At 35.4% G+C, this 21,884-nt stretch overlaps 2 protein-coding genes across 2 annotated transcripts; one reads left to right on the top strand and one right to left on the bottom strand.

Moving 5' to 3' along the window:
* Positions 1–1,627: 1,627 nt before the first annotated feature.
* Positions 1,628–3,948, bottom strand: LOC147069339 (large ribosomal subunit protein mL63). Its single transcript, XM_085950191.1, has 2 exons — positions 3,701–3,948; positions 1,628–2,050 (listed from the first exon to the last, which is right to left on the bottom strand). The coding sequence occupies exons 1-2, from the start codon at positions 3,872–3,874 to the stop codon at positions 1,904–1,906; spliced, it is 321 nt and encodes a 106-aa protein (XP_085806317.1). The 5' UTR covers positions 3,875–3,948; the 3' UTR covers positions 1,628–1,903.
* Positions 3,949–4,039: 91 nt separating this feature from the next.
* On the top strand, positions 4,040–21,357 carry LOC147069338 (required for meiotic nuclear division protein 1 homolog). Its single transcript, XM_085950227.1, has 5 exons — positions 4,040–4,587; positions 7,522–7,758; positions 14,333–14,537; positions 16,453–16,608; positions 18,032–21,357. Exons 1-5 carry the CDS (start codon positions 4,175–4,177, stop codon positions 18,200–18,202), a joined length of 1,182 nt encoding a protein of 393 aa, XP_085806353.1. The 5' UTR covers positions 4,040–4,174; the 3' UTR covers positions 18,203–21,357.
* The last annotated feature ends 527 nt before the right edge of the window (positions 21,358–21,884 follow it).

Below are 21,884 nucleotides of genomic sequence, written 5' to 3'. Positions count from 1 at the left end.
TACCTACCCCTCATCACACCATCCCTTGTTACAGATTTATTCACTCATTTTTTTTAAATTTCAACCAAATACAACAAAATTATCGTTCCTAAACAAACTTGCGTCAAATTTCAACATTATGATTTGACCCTTTTATTCAGACTTCATTTTTGCATGAGATAGCCAGCGTGCTTCACAATAGTGTAGAAGTGAGGTATTATAAAATTTGTCTCCATATTTTCAGACAGGTTTGCATACAACCTTTTATAGGACTGTTTTTTTGTATAGTTTATAACTAGCGGCCGTTTTATAAACTATGCATTTGCAAACTGCAAACATGTGGTACATTAATTTTTTCTTCAATTTTAAATAAATTCAATATCTACATATTCAAATAAATATTTGTCACGTCACTTTCACTGTATGAAAATATGGATTCTGGTTTTAAGTGAATTGTGTTAAACTTTTCGCGCCTCCCTTAGCAACACTCCGCGCCTCCCAGTTTGGAAATCGCTGATCTAGAATATTATAAGAGTGAAACAAATCTCAATGTACACTAACAATCTTACGTAGGTACCCTAAAGGTCAATCATCCGCCTGTAGAAATGTGGAGTAAAAGATAACAGTACTACCATTTTCCTTGTCAATTCTGTTAATGGGCAAGCCATCACCAGGGTAACACAATCAAAAAAGTATTATTTTTTCAAAATCCTCCGCAGAGGCATTATTTGATGTCAATACTTTTTCATTTAATATGGCAGCACTAGGCATGCAATATTTCAGTGGCGAAGAGTCCATACTAGGCGATTATTTAAAGCCTACCTTCTTAAGAAAAATATTTTTTAATTGCATATTGACATATTTATATACTTAATCACTTCATTATTTAATGTTATATAAAAATAATTTATTTTGCCAACGAGAGATGTCGTATATGTAAGAATGTATTACACAGTTTACAAAACAACTGCAAAGGTATTAAAAAATATGCCACAGCGCGCCGTAAATAAATAATAATCGCCGTGACGTCTCGACGTAAATAAATCTCCGATTATGTGTGAAATAATTCTGAATTTTTTTCGTATGGACTTTAAGTGTCGTAACCGCAGCAAGTCTGCTGATTTGTACGACATAAGGTAAGCTCCTATCGCAGAGCCTAAAATATTCGCGCATAATAATGTTGTCACGACTGCGCACTTTGTCCAAAATCATTAATAATTAGATAATTAAAAAAATAATTTCAACGGCATTTAATCAAATATTAATAAATAAGAATAGATTGTTTTTATAAATAAAAATAAATTGTATCTAATGATTTTTGATGGGTATACATGTTTTGAAAAATACGTAATTTAAACACATCGCTCATTTTTATGTCGTCAATGAATTTTTGAAGTTTCATTGAATTAGTGTGTCGTTGTCATTTACTAGTGTGTAGTTCATTAGTAGTAAATATCGTACTATTCTCGTTAGTATACCTGACAAGTGTGCTCTTTTTATCAGATCTCCACAGCCTACCTCTTTCCAAAAGTCACCCTTCGCCACTGCAATATTTAAACATTTACTAGACTTTGTTGTTATTTTGAGGGTTGTGTTCTACGTATCCATAACAGTTAACAGGAATAAAAAGGATATTGGATCAGAGGTATACGGTTAAATTAAACTTTTATTAAACAATAAAATTTATTACAGATAAAAAACTATAACTACACAGTTATTGTAAATAATATCCAACTAAGACACTCCGTAATCAGGCCATTTACCATTTCTACGATATAGCCCATATGATGCTTAAGCATCCATTTATTGTGTAAATATTGTTGGAGGTAAATAATCTGATATATTATTAATTTGTCATCGAAGAAAACAAAGAATAAATTTAGGAAAAACTCAATTAAGCTGGTAATCAATTCGTGTAAATGTTCTAATCCCAGGAGGAGTTCACACGGAGGTGGGCAAGTCGATCAGCTAACTTGACATCAGCTTTGAATTCACTCCTGGTTTTGTCCTGCCATTTGCTTTTATATGCTTCCCTTGCACCGAGTGCTTTCGCGTGACCGTGACTTTGTTCCTGAAAATAAGAGAAAAACTATTAAACTACTAACTAGGTACATAATATGATAGAGGGAGTAATATTATGAACTTTTTGTACTACAATATTTAATTCAATATAATTAGCCTGCCATTTAAATGTGGTAATTAAAAAGTAATTACCTAGTCAGCAGTCAATGTAATTAGACCCCCTATCAGTGACGTATTGCTACATAAAATCCCTACGTTTTCCAGAAACAAAGTTTTCAATATTGCGATGGCTAGGTACTGATAATTTCATAACAAGGTTTATCGATTGATAAAAAAAACATTTACATTGCAATGATTGGTTATATTCTAATGGATTTACGTATTGTACTATTACATATGAGTTGTTTTTTGCGACCCGGGTTTTGCCTTTAGGCATATTCAGGCACTCAACAATGAATACAGTCAATTCTCGTTTGTAGAACAAATTAATACAATAAAAAAAGAGTAAAAACCTTATTATTTACTAAATAAAGGATCAAGTATAAAAAGTGGTCGTAAAAACTACCTAATAGATAATTAGATACCTACTCGCTATTAATACATTCATTAAGCCTAATAATTGTCATTACTGGGAAACAATGGAATTAGGTAACGTGTTGGGAATTTAATAAAGTTAAAATAATAATAACAAATAACAATGTGTATAATCCGTAATCAGTAAACTGATCACAGTACCAAAATACCACTGATGAGTGTGCAGAGTGCCTTAATTTGCCGAAAGGCGAAATCCGGGTCGCAAAAAAAAATATATAGCACAAAACTTAAATCCATTAGAATTTAAATTCAAATTCCATCAAGTACCCTCAGTCGATAGTATTAAGATTGGTTATATCGTCGGTGTTTTGTAAAAAGGGCGAATCAACCATTTTGGCGAAATCTAGATTTTAATGAAAATACAATATGTACCCCACTAGCTTTGTTGTGTAAAAATGGCAGATTTGTATCTCCACAGGAAAGTACTTAATAACGATAATCGACTAAAATTACTCTCCTTAGATGGACGTTTTCAACTTCAGTTTTTTCAGCAAAATGTGTTTATTTTATTATTAAGTATACAATTAAATTGGAAGAATCGATATCTTCTGAAAATGGGCTGAATGGCAAACAGAGCAAGCACGTGATGTGATAGCTGCTATAATGGACATGTCTCTCGGTGAACGAATGACTGCATCATAAATACCATAGCATATTGAGGCCCTTAATGGTCCGGATACATTACCATTACTCCACATGCTCTCACGCTGAGATAGAGAATCGCTCCCTATCTCAGCGTGAGAGCATGGCACCACGTGATGGTAATGTGTTTGGGTCATAACGACTACAAAGCCGCTGAATCGGCAAGCATAAGTTCGGCAGCAGGAAAACGTGGCTGCGAAAGGGAAAGGTCTAAAGGAGTGTGGTGTTGGGAGAGAAATTCATCCTACAGTGAATTTACATCGTCTGAGGGCGATTACAGGGTAAATTATGGGGATATGGGAAAGCAAATTTTTTATAGGTAGTTTTGTTTCATTGCATCATCATTTGATTATAGAATTAACAATTTATTTTATACTGAAGTCTGTCTGAAAAACAAAAGAAATGCAAAGTTTTCATTACTATAGCTAAAATATTGCCGGTCTATAACAATAAATCAACTTGCCACTGTTAGATACGGGTTCCGAAGGTACAACATATTATTCTCTTCCATCTCAAATAGTCTCTTGGCATCTTTTATATACACGGGTTTGACTATTTGAACTACTCGATCTTTTCCTCTGAATATATTTCCATTCGGCATACGATTTCTGCGGAAAAGCCAGCTCGTTAACCTCATTTTCGAACAATATTAAATGTAATCTGTCAGACAAAAATATTTTTAAGGTTATGGATTAGTCTATGGTTATGTATATTTAGTGGTTACGTTTAGTTAGTGTGGCCGCTAAAAGGATAACATTTTCCATTTATGTTATACTTGAATTTTTATTGTCTATATCAGCTGTCATATTTTGAAAACATTGAGGTTATATTTTGTACACATTATTATATAAATTAAAAGTTGCAATCGCCGGTGATTCACAATAGTATTGTTTACTCCAGTTGATTTATTACTTATAGTGAAATATAGTATATCGAAATGAACTGGTCAGCTTCATTTCGACACGGCTTGTCGATGCGTTCATTATTTTCGAGTTTAATAATAAAACAGGCAACGAAATGTCGAGTGTCAATAATTTCAAGAACGTATTTAACGTATGATAGAGGCTCAGCGTGTAAAGAATTTGCTAAAAACACTTTTAATCCGTATAGTAAACATCATAATAGTTTCGCCAGCGTATTACCAGCCAGGAGTTATTGCGTTGAAGCGAAGAAAACCGAAATTCCGCTAACCAAAAAACGATCTATAAAAAAGAAATATTCCTCCGAGATTGATACTGATAATTTTGAAGAGGGGCGATATCCTGTCGTGGCTTTTTCTACAGCCAAAGAGTATGATCTGGAGAAGCTCGTAATGGCTTTGAAGGCTCAGAATCTGTATGCACCACAAAAGTGAGTTATATTTAGATTGAGATAAACATAAAGGACCCAACTAATGTTTTTAGGTATGTGGCAATCAACGAGTCCTGTGAGAACAAGCTGTGTCAGCACAAATCCGGGGTCTTTTTACTGGTTCTCCGCCTCCGCTCGCTGTCATCTGTCGGTGCGTTGGCAACCGAACTATAATTATAGTACATTTTGGTCCGTGTACTATTAAAAAAGTAACATTTTCGTTCTCGTACTATTAAAAAAGTATAGTACGTCAAAAATACCACGTAAAAGTGGAATTAATTGAATTCGCTGGTTGTGCGAATATTTCCCATTGCTTATTTCATTGCGTTTAAAAGTTGTCTATATTGTCGATGTTTAAAATTCCGTAAAATGTTCGTACTTCAATCACTTCTTCTTCGATGGCGCTACAGCTCAAGTCGAGCCCTGGCCTCCTACAGCCGGAACAGTCCTCCGCACGTCTTTTCCAGTTCATGATTTTTAGCAGCTAGTTGGCATCTTTTGTAATGTTGTCACCCCATCGTGTGCGTGGCTTTCCCATTGGCCTTTTCCCCCCTGGGTTTCCTTCAAGGATCTTCTTCAGTATCCGTAACTCAGGCATGCACTGGACATGGCCTGCCCAGTTCAGCCTCTGGAGTTTTATGAAGGTGGAGAGTTTTAAATCTTGGTATAAGCGTACTTCAATCACAGCAAATCGTAATAACGTGAAGCGAGCGATGTAGTAAGTATAATCTATATTAATATAAGATCTCAGTGTGCGATATTAGTCTATAGACGTAGTCTTGCGTTGTACACGCTAAAAAAATTGGTATGGAAAAAATTTGTATGGAAAATATCGTAAAGTGAATAGAAACCAACATTACTGTATTATTGATTAATATCATAAGATATATTACTACACTTTATATTCATTAACTGCTAATAAGAGATATATTGATAATAGTCAGGGTTTAATAGGTTTCATGTTCACAACATATTGAATAACACTTTGAACCTCAATAAGATATCTCCATTTAGCAAATTTTTCAATCGGGCCGTTTATGTTAATCTCAATTATATATTGATTTTTGATATTAATCTGTTAACTGTAACATTGTAACGGCTTTGTCACTCCACACACGTGGCATTTGATCGCATAGTGTGGCGTGTTCCCGCCATTGGCCTCATCAATTAATGTTTTCCATTGCATGAAGTTGGACATTTAAAATTTTATACAAATTTTAGATAACATTCGCTCCGTTTGGTATAAACTGTTTGTTTAAAACTATGCAAATATTGATTTATCCCATGATGACAACTGATATCATTATTTACCATTGTCAACAATGGAAAAACTTATAAATAATAAAGTTATTTCACATGATAGTTATTTATATCGTTATTTAATTTCAGTATGATCATAATATTGTAGCTCGAGAGAATTTCAAGTTACACACATTTTTGTTTTTACGAGAAATGGAGGTTAGCCACTTGCTAACCTGCCACTAGCCACTATAAAATATCTAAAATTTTGCCGTGAAATCATACATAATTTTAGATATTTTATAGACACAAGGACATTGTTTATCTATTATGGTTTGGCAGTGGCGAAGGGTGGAGGTAGGCTGTTAAGATCCGCCATAAACAGTGCACATTAAACTTTTTCAGACATACATATTTGTTTTCATTGAAATAAGACTACAATTTACAGATAATGTTGGTTAGTTTTTGAAATTCAATTAAACCCTGAGAAACTAAGCCATAATAGATAATAGTCAAAAAATACATGTCTATCTATAAAATATCTAAAATTATGCAATTAAATCATACATAATGTGACACCCCCGTATGGTCCCCATTTGGGGATGTCTTTGTGTATCTGAAAAGGCCCGAATCGGTATCAAACCCAACAAATAATAAAGCGCTGATTACGAAAATAAATAATAATAAGAGCCCAGCCGGCAATGCCGTAAATTTTGTTGACAGTTGGAGATGTTGCAACGTCGCCTTCTTTCGCCAACGGCTCTCGTTGGAAAAAATCACAAGATGGCGCTCAGATCGCGACAAACAGCTAAACCGCGAACACGCCGATTGCGTCCTCCGTAGAATTAAATTATTAAAAATGTAACGATTATAATATTAACGTTAAATAAACTCGCCGCTTCTATCCACAATTCCGGTGCCTTAATTATCCACCTTCCATCCCGAATACAGACGATAAAAAAGAAAACAAAACACAAAGTGACAGTTGAGAAATTCACATACAAAATGGAGGGAAGTGATAATAACTTTGAGTATTTTATAGATAGAATAATATTTTTTATTTATTATAGTTTGGTTTAGGCAGGGCTTAATGTATTAAAAAAATTAACCAACAATTTGTGTAATATGTATTTTTAATCCAATGAAAACAAATAAGTATGAATGAAAAAGTGTGCACAATTTTGTCGTATTGCCCAAATTAGACCAAAACTATTATGGTTTCGTTTAGGCATGGTTTAATTGATTTTTAAAAACTAACTAACACCATCTGTAAATTGTAGTTTTAGTTCAATAAAAACAAATACATATGACTAAAAAAGTTTAGTGTGCACTATTTATAGCGAATCTTAACAGCCTACCTCCACCTTTCGCCACTGTGGTTTGGTCAGGAAGGGTTTAATGGAATTTTTAAAAACTAACCAGCACCATCTGCAATTTGTATTCTTAGTTCAATTAAAACAAATAAATATGACTGACAAAGTTTAGTGTGCACTGTTTATGTCGAATCTCCATAGCCTACCTCCACTCTTCACCACTGTAACATATGTATATTTCTCTTTCATTCATTTTTACCAGTGGGAAGATGGCAATTGTCCAGTTTTCCTGTCATTCAGATGGTGTTGCAAATTGTCATATTCCCCGTTTGGGTAATTAATTTGAAAGAGTTAATAATGAGATTTTGAATTACATCCACAGACTCTCCGAGCAAGACAACATTCCCGATGTCCTACTGACAGTGGCCAAGTATCGCGTGGGCCACGAACCTCGCCACATCTTCTTCTTCCGTGAGGGCACTATTGTTCTATGGAACTGCAACGAGTTGGAGACTAGCAATGTCCTCACGTTCCTCAAGAACTTCGAAGAGGAGCCGTATGATGATAACATTGTGATTAGAGAGAGGGAGATAATGTCCTACAAATATCAGCAAGAAGGGTAAAGATATTGGGTTTTGAGCCATTTTTATGAGATATCTTCTTTACTCGTAGCACTATAGAATCTTTTTTGAGTTGTGATCCCTTTTTAAAATTACCTTATATCGATGGCCTAATGCTAATATCCCATAATTGACTTTTTACAAATTGTGCAGGAAGCTAAAAAAACTAAATGTTTAATATCCCGTATCTGACTGTTAATAGTTCACACATGTTGTAACTATATAGCATGCCAATAACCCGTAACGTAAAAAGTGGTAAAGCAAAGCATATAACGCCTAATATAATGTTAACATCCAATAATATGTGACATATTATATATAAAGATAAACATCCAAATTTGTTATATTACTTACTGTTTTAACTTTTAAATAATTCGAAAGTGACATTTTGAAGCTGAATTCAACACACGTCATGCAATACGCTTGACAGCTTAGAGCAGCGATACTCAACCTGCGGCCCTTTAAGTTTTTATGTGAGGCCCGAAACACATTTATTATCAGGAATTTCGTATATCTTGAGATTTGTTTAGACTTTGACGCACAGATAGTGACACCCGAAGAGGATTGTCATTATGGTCCACATCAGATCTGGTATAAGAGTGTTGCTATTGCACACGATTAATTTAAAAAACACGCATAATTTTTTAAATCTCAAAAATGTTTTGTAAAAAAGGGGGGGTTTCATGATTTTTTTCATCACACCAGTAGTGATGCGGCCTGCGTTACTTTACAAATATATATATATGTATTTGGCCCGAAGAAAAAAAAGGTTGAGTACACAGAACAGATAATAAATAGAATACCGATTGGCTATATTCAATACGCCGCACGTTGAAGCAGGGTTTTTGAATGTGTGAGTGTCCTACGAAAATGAAGCACGCATTATGCATGTGCAATAGTGTGTGTAATACACCAACATTAAATGAGCGTAAATGCATAAACCGAGAACAGTTTTCAGTATTAGACGTACAACGTATTCTTGACACGTGTGTAAGCTTAACCCGGATTCTTCCTTACTCGAGACGGTTACCTGCTATCGCCTTACCCGTTGGGTATTTCAGTTCCCATTATTTCTGAGTTCCCTGGTTGAGTATCATTGGCTTAGAGGCAAGATACGGGCTACGAGGGTGGGTCAATAATTCCTTAGAAAAAAGCATTAAAACAGTTTTTATTTTTGTATTTTTTTTTTAGTTCTCAACATAATCTCCTTGGAGCTCAATACACTTGGTTAGACGTTTCTCAATTTTTTTTAAACCGTCAGAAAAATAAGTTTTCGGAAGGTCCTCAAAATAAGCATTTGTCCGATCGATGACTTCTTCATTTGAAAAAAAACGTTGTCCACTTAGCCATTTTTTTAAGTTTGGGAAAAGGAAAAAGTCACTGGGGGCTAAATCTGGCGAATACGGTGGGTGGTCGACCAATTCGAACTTCAATTCTTCAATTTTAGCCATTGATCGTAAACATGTGTGAACACGGGCATTGTCCTGATGAAAGAGGTTTTTTTTCCTGTTTAAATGAGGCCGTTTTTCTTCAATTTTGTTTTTTAGCTGGTCCAATAAAGATGCATAATAATCCCCTGTTATTGTTTTTCCTTTTTCCAAATAGTCAACGAAAATAATTCCACGTGCATCCCAAAATACAGTAGCCATAACCTTACCAGCTGATTTTACGGTTTTCGCCTTCTTTGGACATGGTTCGCCTTTCGCAATCCACTGCTTTGACTGTTCTTTCGTCTCGGGAGTAGAGTGGTGTATCCATGTTTCATCTACAGTCACAAAGCGACGAAAAAATTCATCCCGATTGCGTTGCATGAGCGACAACAGGGCTTTAGAGGCCACCACCCTATTGCGTTTATTGTCGACTGTGAGCAAACGCGGCACCCATCTTGCAGAAATTTTTTTCATGCCCAATTTGTCATGTAAAATAGAAATGACGCTACCTTTTGAGATCCCTGTAACCTCAATTATCTCACTCGACTTTAATCTTCGGTCACTTAACACCATATCGTGGATTTTATTGATCATTTCTGGTGTAGTCACCTCTACAGGACGTCCTGAGCGTGGTTCATCCTTTGTTGATGTACGACCACGTTTAAATTCATTTAACCAGTTATAAATAGTTGCAAGTGAAGGAGCAGATATGCCGTAAACTAAATCCAACTCATTTTTTATTTCCTTTGCTGTTAACCCTTTTATATTAAGATGTTAAAGAAGACATATTAAAGATACACGTATAAATGCAAATTCATTTGAAAAATCAGAGGAATCATTCATTTTAATCGGGTCGTGAAAGAAAACAAAATTCGTCTCTGTTCTGGCAGAACACACTAACTGGAGAATACTAGTTTTGAGTAATTTGACTTTGAAGTTGTTAAAATGGTCTATCATGTGAGTTTATTAAGTAATCGTAAAAAGGATGACTTTAAAATAAAGACTGTTTATGTACGAGGGTGGGTCAATAAGTCCTTAGAAAAGCCGACAGGTGGCGCGACTAGTACTGTAAGCGGTTTGTTTTCATGCAGCGGCACTACCGATTCAGTATGCTGCGAAGTTTCAATCAGATTGGTCGGGTTGTTGTTTTTTATTTTCGTACATTAAAAAAAAATTTGCTTGTTTACAAAAATGGAGAAAATTGAGTTTAGAGCTGTTATTAAACATTTTAATATAAAAGGGTTAACAGCAAAGGAAATAAAAAATGAGTTGGATTTAGTTCACGGCATATCTGCTCCTTCACTTGCAACTATTTATAACTGGTTAAATGAATTTAAACGTGGTTGTACATCAACAAAGGATGAACCACGCTCAGGACGTTCTGTAAAGGTGACTACACCAGAAATGATCAATAAAATCCACGATATGGTGTTAAGTGACCGAAGATTAAAGTTGAGTGAGATAATTGAGGTTACAGGGATCTCAAAAGGTAGCGTCATTTCTATTTTACATGACAAATCGGGCATGAAAAAAGTTTCTGCAAGATGGGTGCCGCGTTTGCTCACAGTCGACAATAAACGCAATAGGGTGGTGGCCTCTAAAGCCCTGTTGTCGCTCATGCAACGCAATCCTGATGAATTTTTTCGTCGCTTTGTGACTGTAGATGAAACATGGATACACCACTATACTCCCGAGACGAAAGAACAGTCAAAGCAGTGGATTGCGAAAGGCGAACCATGTCCAAAGAAGGCGAAAACCGTAAAATCAGCTGGTAAGGTTATGGCTACTGTATTTTGGGATGCACGTGGAATTATTTTCGTTGACTATTTGGAAAAAGGAAAAACAATAACAGGGGATTATTATGCATCTTTATTGGACCAGCTAAAAAACAAAATTGAAGAAAAACAGCCTCATTTAAACAGGAAAAAAATCCTCTTTCATCAGGACAATGCCCGTGTTCACACATGTTTACGATCAATGGCTAAAATTGAAGAATTGATGTTCGAATTGGTCGACCACCCACCGTATTCGCCAGATTTAGCCCCCAGTGACTTTTTCCTTTTCCCAAACTTAAAAAAATGGCTAAGTGGACAACGTTTTTTTTCAAATGAAGAAGTCATCGATCGGACAAATGCTTATTTTGAGGACCTTCCGAAAACTTATTTTTCTGACGGTTTAAAAAAAATTGAGAAACGTCTAACCAAGTGTATTGAGCTCCAAGGAGATTATGTTGAGAAATAAAAAAAAAATACAAAAATAAAAACTGTTTTAATGCTTTTTTCTAAGGAATTATTGACCCACCCTCGTATTAAGAAGGTTACCAGACGTTAAAGTTTGAAATAAGGAACATTTTGGTATAACTAACTCAATGTCATTTTTTCGAATTAGTGTCTTCTGCCAGAACAGTGACGAAATGATACTCTCATAATAATTTGACAGATGTTTGTACAGATGACAGATACAGTGCGGTATGTAATAGCGTAGAGAAATTAGTGTGTGATCCAAGAGATTAAATAGTTATATATTATAATAGGGATAGGGTGCTGTAACCTTGTGCAACATACACAATAAAAAAATAGAACTATTATGGATGAGGAAAAAGTGTCGCCGTTTGAGAAATGAACAAGTTCAGCAATGGTGTGCTCGGCAAAGACTGGAGACCCTACATAGACTCCGCCAGGTTGATGCAGCAGCTCAGACAAATAATTGAGTCTGAAATGTCACAACAAAGACAGTAAGACTGAACAAACACGTAAACGTATGAGAGACAGGGAGAAGACATATGAGAATGTTGACAGGTGGTACTGCCACCTGGTAATATTTTCTAGTAATAAAATAACCTGCAATTCTCCGCCACATTACCATAAAAGAGCATTTTCAAGATAACATGTTAAAAATAGTCATAAAATAAAATTTTGTGGATTAGCAGCAATCGACACATTTTCTCTCACTTCATCCATGTATATATATGAAACTATCTGTTCACACTTTCAGCCGATTTCTCTGATCTTCTGTCCACTAGGCTAAACGAGTGTCGATTAACATTGACGATACAAAGACATTCGACTGTTTAATCTGCAAACTAGCTAACTCCATTTGGGCAAATTGTTCAGGAAGGAGAAAAAACATAATAATTTCACTATCGAGCTGAATTTAACAATTCCAAAAATACACATTTTTTTTAAATAAGCTGCACTATGAATTAATATACTATTTAAGCTTCCTAGCTAGCTAGCTAATAAAATTTATATAAAGAGCGAAGTCGTTCCATTTACGATATTGAAAATTTGGCACCTGCAGTTGGCTGTTTTGTTTGAAGAACGATAACGCATTTATTTATAGGTTTAGGAGTTTAAAATTTTGTGTGAGCATAGAAAACATCATGCTTTATAACAAAATGCCATCAAAATCTCATTTTTGGTCAAAAGCTGGCTGGTTTGCAGATTCAGTAGTCGATATACACTGTCTATAGAGATTAAAAACAATCCATTAATTATTGTACATAATATAAGAGAAAAGATAGTTTAAGACTTGGGTTCTCATTTCTATAAAACCAAAAACAGTATTTTTTCTTAACAGGGCAATATAGCACTTGTTGAATGAAAAAGAATAGACCTTGACAATATATTATAATACGAGGGTGGGTCAATAAGTCCTTAGAAAAGCCGACAGGTGGCGCGACTAGTACTGTAAGCGGTTTGTTTTCATGCAGCGGCACTACCGATTCAGTATGCTGCGAAGTTTCAATTAGATTGGTCGGGTTGTTGTGTGTTTCTCGTACATTTAAAAAAAAAATTTGCTTGTGGAAAATGGAAAAATGGAAAATGGAGAAAATTGAGTTTAGAGCTGTTATTAAACATTTTAATATAAAAGGGTTAACAGCAAAGGAAATAAAAAATGAGTTGGATTTAGTTCACGGCATATCTGCTCCTTCACTTGCAACTATTTATAACTGGTTAAATGAATTTAAACGTGGTCGTACATCAACAAAGGATGAACCACGCTCAGGACGTCCTGTAGAGGTGACTACACCAGAAATGATCAATAAAATCCACGATATGGTGTTAAGTGACCGAAGATTAAAATTGAGTGAGATAATTGAGGTTACAGGGATCTCAAAAGGTAGCGTCATTTCTATTTTACATGACAAATTGGGCATGAAAAATATTTCTGCAAGATGGGTGCCGCGTTTGCTCACAGTCGACAATAAACGCAATAGGGTGGTGGCCTCTAAAGCCCTGTTGTCGCTCATGCAACGCAATCCGGATGAATTTTTTCGTCGCTTTGTGACTGTAGATGAAACATGGATACACCACTATACTCCCGAGACGAAAGAACAGTCAAAGCAGTGGATTGCGAAGGCAAACCATGTCCAAAGAAGGCGAAAACCGTAAAATCAGCTGGTAAGGTTATGGCTACTGTATTTTGGGATGCACGTGAAATTATTTTCGTTGACTATTTGGAAAAAGGAAAAACAATAACAGGGGATTATTATGCATCTTTATTGGACCAGCTAAAAAACAAAATTGAAGAAAAACGGCCTCATTTAAACAGGAAAAAAATCCTCTTTCATCAGGACAATGCCCGTGTTCACACATGTTTACGATCAATGGCTAAAATTGAAGAATTGAAGTTCGAATTGGTCGACCACCCACCGTATTCGCCAGATTTAGCCTCCAGTGACTTTTTCCTTTTCCCAAACTTAAAAAAATGGCTAAGTGGACAACGTTTTTTGTTCAAATGAAGAAGTCATCGATCAGACAAATGCTTATTTTGAGGACATTCCGAAAACTTATTTTTCTGACGGTTTAAAAAACATTGAGAAACGTCTAACCAAGTGTATTGAGCTCCAAGGAGATTATGTTGAGAAATAAAAAAAAAATACAAAAATAAAAACTGTTTTAATGCTTTTTTCTAAGGAATTATTGACCCACCCTCGTATCTTCTTCTCCGGTACTATGAGCCGGTGGTGAACCTTGACCGCTTCAAGCAGACTCTTCAACTCCGCCCGGTCCTCCACTCTCCTTCATCAATAGCTCACAAGTCTCTTTGTAGATCATTATGTCACTTTGTGACAATATAGTTATAATAATATAGTTAACAAACTTTCGTAATTAAATTTTCTTATGCTTCTTTCCTGCAGCAAAAAATGCCAGTTGCTCCAATCATCATTCATGCTGAGCCCGGAGCCTGACAACATTCTCGAACGATACACATTCTCGAATGCCATCGCCCAGTCAGTGAAGCTGGGAGTGTGGGAGGCCACTCTGGATAATTATGCTGACTCCATTGCTTCTGTTACTGAGGATCTTGAGAGAGGCCGGCCCCTTAATATGACCAGAGAAGAGGTATTGTTTATTTGTTTTCTTTTCGATAAGGAATGCAGTATGGCAAAGCAGGCCTCTTGGTCCAATGCGTAAAGCACTGTCCTCTCATCCCGGGGCTCTGGGTTCCATTCGCAGTGAGGTCACAGTACACTGTGATTATTTCACTGCTATTATTATACTATTGTTTCACTACTATCATTGGGTTTCATAGCCTGTTAGAAAGAAAAACTTCATAATTAATAGTTTTGTAATTTGTAATTCATAATTTGAAAGTATCTGAAATTAGTACATTCTTCTTAGCCAATGTTCGCTCCATAGGTGGAACATAATATAGAGATTACTTTCATATATTTAGGCTTCATGTCTATCTTCTTCTTATTGTGCCATCCCCTAGCGGAGGTCGGCCACCATCGAGGCGATCTTGGATTTGTCGTCTGCTACCCGGAACAGTTCAGTGGAGCTGCACTCGTACCAATCACGGAGGTTCTTAAGCCACAAAATGCGACGCCGTCCTCTGCTACGCTTACAATTGATCTTTTCTTGAATGATAAGTTGGGGAATGCTGTACTTTTGTCCTCTCATAATGTTGCCGAGGTACTGTTGTTTCCTGGTTTTGATACTGCGTAGAACTTCTCGGTCCTTCCCCATTCGATTGAGAACTTCAACATTTGTCACCCGGTCAGGAATTTTGAGGATGCGTCTATATAGCCACATCTCGAAAGCTTCAAGTCTTCGTGACATCTCTTGGTTTAGCGTCCCATACTTCCATACCATAGAAAAGAATTGAGAGAACATAACAACGTACCATACGCAGTCTAAGGTCTCGATTGCTAAGAAGCCGTCTCATTTTGAGAAAGGCACTCCTTGCAATCTCAATTCTAATTTTTATTTCCTGAGACTGGTCCCATTTCTCATCTCATTGACCCATGTACCTAAATATTTATAATGGGTCACACGTTCGATTGGTTTGTTGTTAATGACAAAATTTGTGTTGGTGTCGCTATTTTTGATACTATTAATAGTTTTGTTTTCTTGAGGTTCATTTTTAAGCCGTAAGATTTTTTTTTTAAAGAACCCTTTCTACCAGTTGATATAAACTCTTTAAGCTATCAGCAATCAGCACAGTGTCATCGGCATATCTTATATTGTTAATATGTTTCCCATTAACCAAAATCATCCATAATAGGATTTTTCGAAAATGCGAAGAAGACATGGATGACACACGATTTGGCTTCAGAAATGGTTTGAGCACTCGCAAAGCACTTTTCAGCTTTGATGTTCTAGTGCAAAGATGCCTAGAAGTTAAATTGATGTTTATATGTGTTTCATGTCAATAGGTGAAGGTTTTTCTTCAACATCTTAACCCTTTACTGCATAGTGTCGCAAATTTGCGACATTTCAAACTATTTCTATATAGCCAATGCCATCTGTGTAAATTATCAAATAACATCCTTTTTCGATGCCTAAAAAACTGTTTTACCATAAACATCCTACTTTACCGATTTTGTTTGGACATTTCAAGAAATAAAGCATTTCTGCATTATAGTCTCTGCATTTCTGCTTTCACAGTTGACGAATTCGTATGTACGCGAAAATCCGCATTTATAAATAAATAAAAAAAAATATACAGAAGATTGAAATTGGTTGAATAAAAATATCTACACATCAAATAAGGTGTGTACATTAGTTTTTTATAATTGTTTTCATTTGGTTTTGTATTTTGTCATACTAAAATGTAAGATTTCCAAATGTCGTAAATCTGCGACACCACGCAGTAACATACAAAATTTAATGAAATTTTCGAAAAATATTTTTTTTATTATTTTTCCTTCAGTCACAAGGCATTTTGACACCAAGAAAAAATAAAAATTTTCAAAAAAAAAAAATCATGCAGTAAAGGGTTAAGTATTAATACTATTCTTGTATGTTTTTCTAGGTTCTACGTAAAACTGGATCGTTATATCTGTTGCGGCACCACATTAATCTGGAGTCAGACCTGCTGGACACGCCCGACTTCTACTGGGAGCAGGAAGAATTGGAGAGGCTATACACGTCCACCATTTTATATTTTAGCTTGGCGCGAAGAACAAAGGTGATGAAGGAAATAAAATTAGAATTTAGAAAAAAACTAGATAAAATGTGCATACCTATTTAGGAAGTCAGATTTTTATAACTACATCGTATTTTATGAACATTTTTATCATTGAAATGTAGTTTGATAATCTCTTTAGAAGATTTTAAAACAGCGATCCACAAACAAAATTTGTTGCGGCTAAAAAGAACAAGTAGTTCATCACCAATATGTAACTATTAAATTAAAAATAATAAAATGTTTGTCTCGTCTGGTATAATATTGACCGTGTTTAGGAAAAAGGACGTAACCCTCACTGATCAAATTTAACAGGAGAGGCAAAAAATGTTTTTTGGGAGCTTTTAGTTTAATATTTTTTCAAAAATAGGCAGACATTGTGACATTGGGTGCATGATGATTGATGATTTGGTGTAATGTATTTTCGATCTAATAATAATTAAAGAAGTTATTACAGAAAAATCATTAAAATTGAGGATAAATGCTTTTTCCCATAAATTAAAAATTAATTAATCTCAATTAAAACCTGAATTTAGATAATAATTCGACATTTGCGGCTTACTTCCTTTTTTATAGAACGTGTATTTAGTAGTATACATTGTTAATATCTAATAAAAGCATTTTTCGAAAAATCGAGGGTTATGCCCTTTTTCCTAAACACAGTCGATTTGTATATCATTATACTTCAATACTTTTACCCACCGCTGCAAATTGGATTGGCCTTTCTTTCAAATAGGTTGTTCACCATTGTCTTTTTGAAAAATTCATAGTTTTGATAGCTATTTAAAAAACATTTTTTCTAAAAAAAATTAATGAATATAACTTGAAATCCTATTTATTTATATCAATTCAAGCTTTGATTTGATATACGGAATGTCTGTCCACCCTATGTATATGGGACTTACTCATGCTCATCGATTTTGTCTTTTTAGTATTCAGGTTTAAGACGATACATCAGTGAAACGGCAAATAATTTTCAACTATAGGCGCAACGAAATTTTGGACTCGCTGGCATTCGGAGAACGAACGTCGAGGTGTAAATACGTCAATTTGTTTCGTGATGGCGACGGGGGTATTAATTCTTAAATCGTGTAAAGATGACTAAAAACGTTACCCATTTACTTGAAAAAGAAAACATATCAATGAATATATTATTATTGTTACTAATAGAACATTAAATGGACGCATGTTGAATTTATATGACAAATTATATTTCGGTCGCGATGCATCATTTGCACCCGCGACCCGCAATCCGTGCATCGCTTAGCCACGATCTTTTTAGACCATGCCTCAACTGAGGTATAGCCTTAAGCTGTTTTTGTTGCAGGCCTTCGTTCCCGTATTTATGAGTATTTGGAAACCTTCCGTTCCTCACTTTATTATAGTAAATAGTACAGTCTGTCTGAAGTTGTTTTTTGTTGACCAGGTGCTGAATGAGAAAGTGTCACACTGCTCGGAGTTAGTGGAGCTGGTGGCCGCGCAGCTCAGCGACCGTCACCACGTCCGCCTCGAGTGGATGATTATTATTCTCATCATGGTGGAGGTCGGCTTTGAGACTCTCCACTTCCTCGAGAGATACTGGCACGCCGCTGAATAACGTCTACTCAACATTTTTAAAAGTGTGCCTCGATAACTGGTGATGCTTTTACTTGGTAACAAACCAGCTTTTCCGATCAAAGACAACGATGTCGAAGAAATCCTCCTGGATATATGATAGTATAAATAAGGACTAATCAATCAAGGACTCGTAGTATAAATAAGGACTAATCAGACAAGGACTTTAGATAAAATGAGTCATATACTCATTCCATATTACGAATTCTGAAGACATTCAATTTTCAAATCAAACGATTGTACATGTTATGGTTGTATTGGTAACTAGTTTATTGTTTTCTTCTACTATTGGCAGCCTTGTAAACAAAATGGTGGGTCGCGTTCTGGTTTGAAGTTGACCACTGACCCCTCGCCTTCCAGTGCCGCCCTTAAGTGTTGTAATTCACCCTTGAGGAGTGATTACTAGATGAACAATCACGTAAAATGATAATAACCGTATATAAGTAAATCATGCAAAATCGTTAAACACAAATGTATAACGTCTTATTTTGCTGTTACAAACGTAACACAATTTTCATACCATGAATCTTACCTATTTAGAATATTTAGATGAACAATCACAATAAATCGCGAACAACAATTTGTCATACATACATTATAACTAAATATCATCATCTCGGTTCTAGCTGCCACTTTTCAATGGGCAACAGACAGAATGTATATTCTTCTATGGCTATCAATTTAACCATACTAAAAATATTTCAGAATCAAGTGTTGTCTCTTTGGTTCCATTCAGTTATAGCGTGTCATATATTTTCGAAATATGGAAACAGGGATTTATACATAGTGGCCCAATATTTCTAGCTACGTCACTGTTTCGGAGGAGCAATGAAGAGAGTTTGAGAGCCTCTGGTTCAAACATTTAGCAACAAGTGGCCATTGAAGTACCTGTGAGATGTATATTTAAAATCGTCATTAAAAATACACATAATTAAACAATGTTAATACATAAATAAATCTAACTATGTACATATTAATAAATAAGTCTTTCCATTAATTGTAGAATGTATATATTGGATAATAATGAGAATTGGACCCTAAGCCTTGCATATCTAAACTCGTGTTGAATACGTCAATGTGACATCATCGTTATTCACACGTTGCTAAATGGAGCTTCGCACATGAAATGAAGGAATGCGACTTCTTAGTTTGAAGAAACATCTAGTGTTGCAAGTCGAAGCCGCCAGTACGCATACGCTACGAATTTGTTATTCCTGTTTCGAGAGGTTACATGCGACTGTTGTTAGGCGCCTAGGTGTACGGTCTTCATATGAAACATCGGTGTGATGTTCCTAGGTTTGATTTATGGTTGTGTGGCAAACGAGGCGAGTTTAGATGTTCGAGCCGGCTAAATGTATGAGAACTAAAAATTCCAACCCCTAAAAAACAATCTCAGGATTAGTATTTAAAATTATGGAATTAGCCTATTCAATCTCAATAGTATTTTCAATACTGGTAATAATATTACCAGTTTTGGTATTTTCAATCCCGACATTAGTATTTTAGACCCCAGGATTGATAAAATCATGTGGACGATCATATTACTTTATTTCACCACCACCTTAAAGTTCCGTCATCTACTGAATGATCAAAACCTTCCACCCTACTCGGTCCTCTGTTTCTCTCAAGGGCAGAGTGAAGGCTGCCGCGCTAACTGCAGGATGCATCTCAGAGACGTGATAATCTGTAGTCTCTGGATGATTGACTGGTTTGTCCTGTGCTGTCTGAGAAATACGAAGCACCAATACCACATCTCAAAGTCATCAATTGTCTTCTGCTATCTTGCCTCCGGGGTCCATGACTCAACACCGTACAAAAATATATAAAACACTAATATTAGCACAACCATCATTTTCATGGCAATTGAAATTCCCCGATCCTTCTATATAGTGGTAAGACATTGTATCGCATTTTTCGCAATCTGTATGCACCTTATTTCTGGTTCACATCCAGTATTTTCCATTAATGGTCAATCCAAGATATACAAACTCGTCCACTGTTTCACTTTTAATTACATCAAAATGATGTGTAACAATGTAAAGGGGCTCGTAAACGAGCATCAAAAATTGCAGATTGCTAATACAATTGTCAAAAAAATGTTGTAACTATTGCCCAGTTGCTGGGCAATGTATGACCCGTCATCAGTGTCGGTCAAGTGAGGATGATGTATTTTGTGCGTACACGTGACAACAATGGCCGGCAATGAAGTTTCTGCACCATATAAAAAATAATCACATACCTAAACAAATTAATCCAAAATGAAAGAAGGATTTGGATCGGGTCCTACTTTTCAACAATAAGTAATATAAACCAGGAATTATTTATTGATAATTATGTATTTAAAAACTTTAAAAGAATGTCAAAATTGGACGTTTAGTGAAATTTGACGTTTGTGCAGCTTTGTAGTTGGCCTTTTCATACATATTAGGATCATTATAATTTGGATTCGATGTTCCATAGCTCTGGACGTAAATAAACCACATTAATAAGCTCCAATACACTGTCGTTTGTCCATTTATTCATTGTACGTGGGGTGAATTGACGATTAGTAATAACACCATAATAATATTAATAACGACACAGCGAAAAATTATAACAATGTATTGTCGAATCGGCTGTCACAAATGTTTTTATTGTTGCTAGGGGTGAGGTCAAATAGAGACACACATATGGAGCAGAGCGACAATGAAATAGAATTAACTAGCAATTATTGCCGTATCTTTGATTGAGTTCGATATTCGATATATCGACCAACCATGCTGCCAGAAAGCAAAGGCAATAGATGGAAAGTTTCGGCAACGTAGACTACTATTTTCGTATTTTGGGGAACTTTTAACAGCAACACAATTGCCGTCAAAAGTTGCTTATTTACAAACCCCTTTATATTCAATATTTTGTTGAAAAATTATCGAGTTTGGCCAAAGAAATTTAAGTTTAAAATTAAAATAGTTACTTAGAATAATTCTTAGGTGTTTTATGTAGTTTTGAAATCGTCATATAAGTGTGTAATTATTACATAATATTATGTAGATATTAGAAATAAGATGAAAAATTGTGATTTTATGTATAAGAATGTTATGTATGTATTGTATTTTTTAAGAAAATGTTTGCACAATTTAGCTAAATAAAAAATGCTTTAAAATCATTACATGGGGTTTTATTGGATACCTATTATTAAGTAAATTTTCCGACCATGTCCGATCCTAATAGGATCATATGGGCCTCCACAGAGTAGAGGTTTGTATTAACAGATTTTGTTTTTTTACGAGAAATGGATGTCAGGCACTTGCTCAACCTATTAGGACCATACCCTGACTCACACAAATTGAAATACAATATGTGTACTTGTTAGACCCAGGATTCGAACCTGAGACCCTCGGCGTGATAGTCCAGCGCTTAAGCCACGCGGCCACCGTGGGTGTAAATTACCATATTTGATCCTGAGTTGAGCATATGGGCCTCCGCACGGCAGGGGCGAAGGGTCGAGGTCGGCTGTTAGGATCTGACATAAACAGTGCACACAAAATTTTGTCAGTCATATTTGTTTTAATTGAACTATGAATACAAATTGCAGATACCGTTGTTTAGTTTTTAAATTCAATTAAACCCTGTGTAAACCAAGCTATAATAGATAATGGTCAAAAAATATTCGTCTATCTATAAAA

Source organism: Rhyacophila brunnea, unplaced genomic scaffold (genome assembly GCF_057557595.1).
Source record: "Rhyacophila brunnea isolate RB1 unplaced genomic scaffold, BYU_Rbru_1.0 scaffold_23, whole genome shotgun sequence".
In the NCBI taxonomy this organism is placed as follows: Eukaryota; Metazoa; Arthropoda; class Insecta; order Trichoptera; family Rhyacophilidae; genus Rhyacophila; species Rhyacophila brunnea.
The sequence above is the reverse complement of the archived record's forward strand: the minus strand, read 5'-3'. Positions and strand labels throughout refer to the sequence as shown.

Excerpts from the sequence above, each read along its gene's own strand:
- LOC147069339 (XM_085950191.1), bottom strand. The coding sequence starts at position 3,874 with ATGAGGTTAACGAGCTGGCTTTTCCGCAGAAATCGTATGCCGAATGGA. Across the intron at positions 2,051-3,700 it reads GGAACCCGTATCTAACAGTG|GAACAAAGTCACGGTCACGC; the intron begins GCAAGTTGATTT and ends TCTTATTTTCAG.
- LOC147069338 (XM_085950227.1), top strand. The coding sequence starts at position 4,175 with ATGAACTGGTCAGCTTCATTTCGACACGGCTTGTCGATGCGTTCATTA. Across the intron at positions 4,588-7,521 it reads AATCTGTATGCACCACAAAA|ACTCTCCGAGCAAGACAACA; the intron begins GTGAGTTATATT and ends TTACATCCACAG. Across the intron at positions 14,538-16,452 it reads TTAATATGACCAGAGAAGAG|GTTCTACGTAAAACTGGATC; the intron begins GTATTGTTTATT and ends ATGTTTTTCTAG.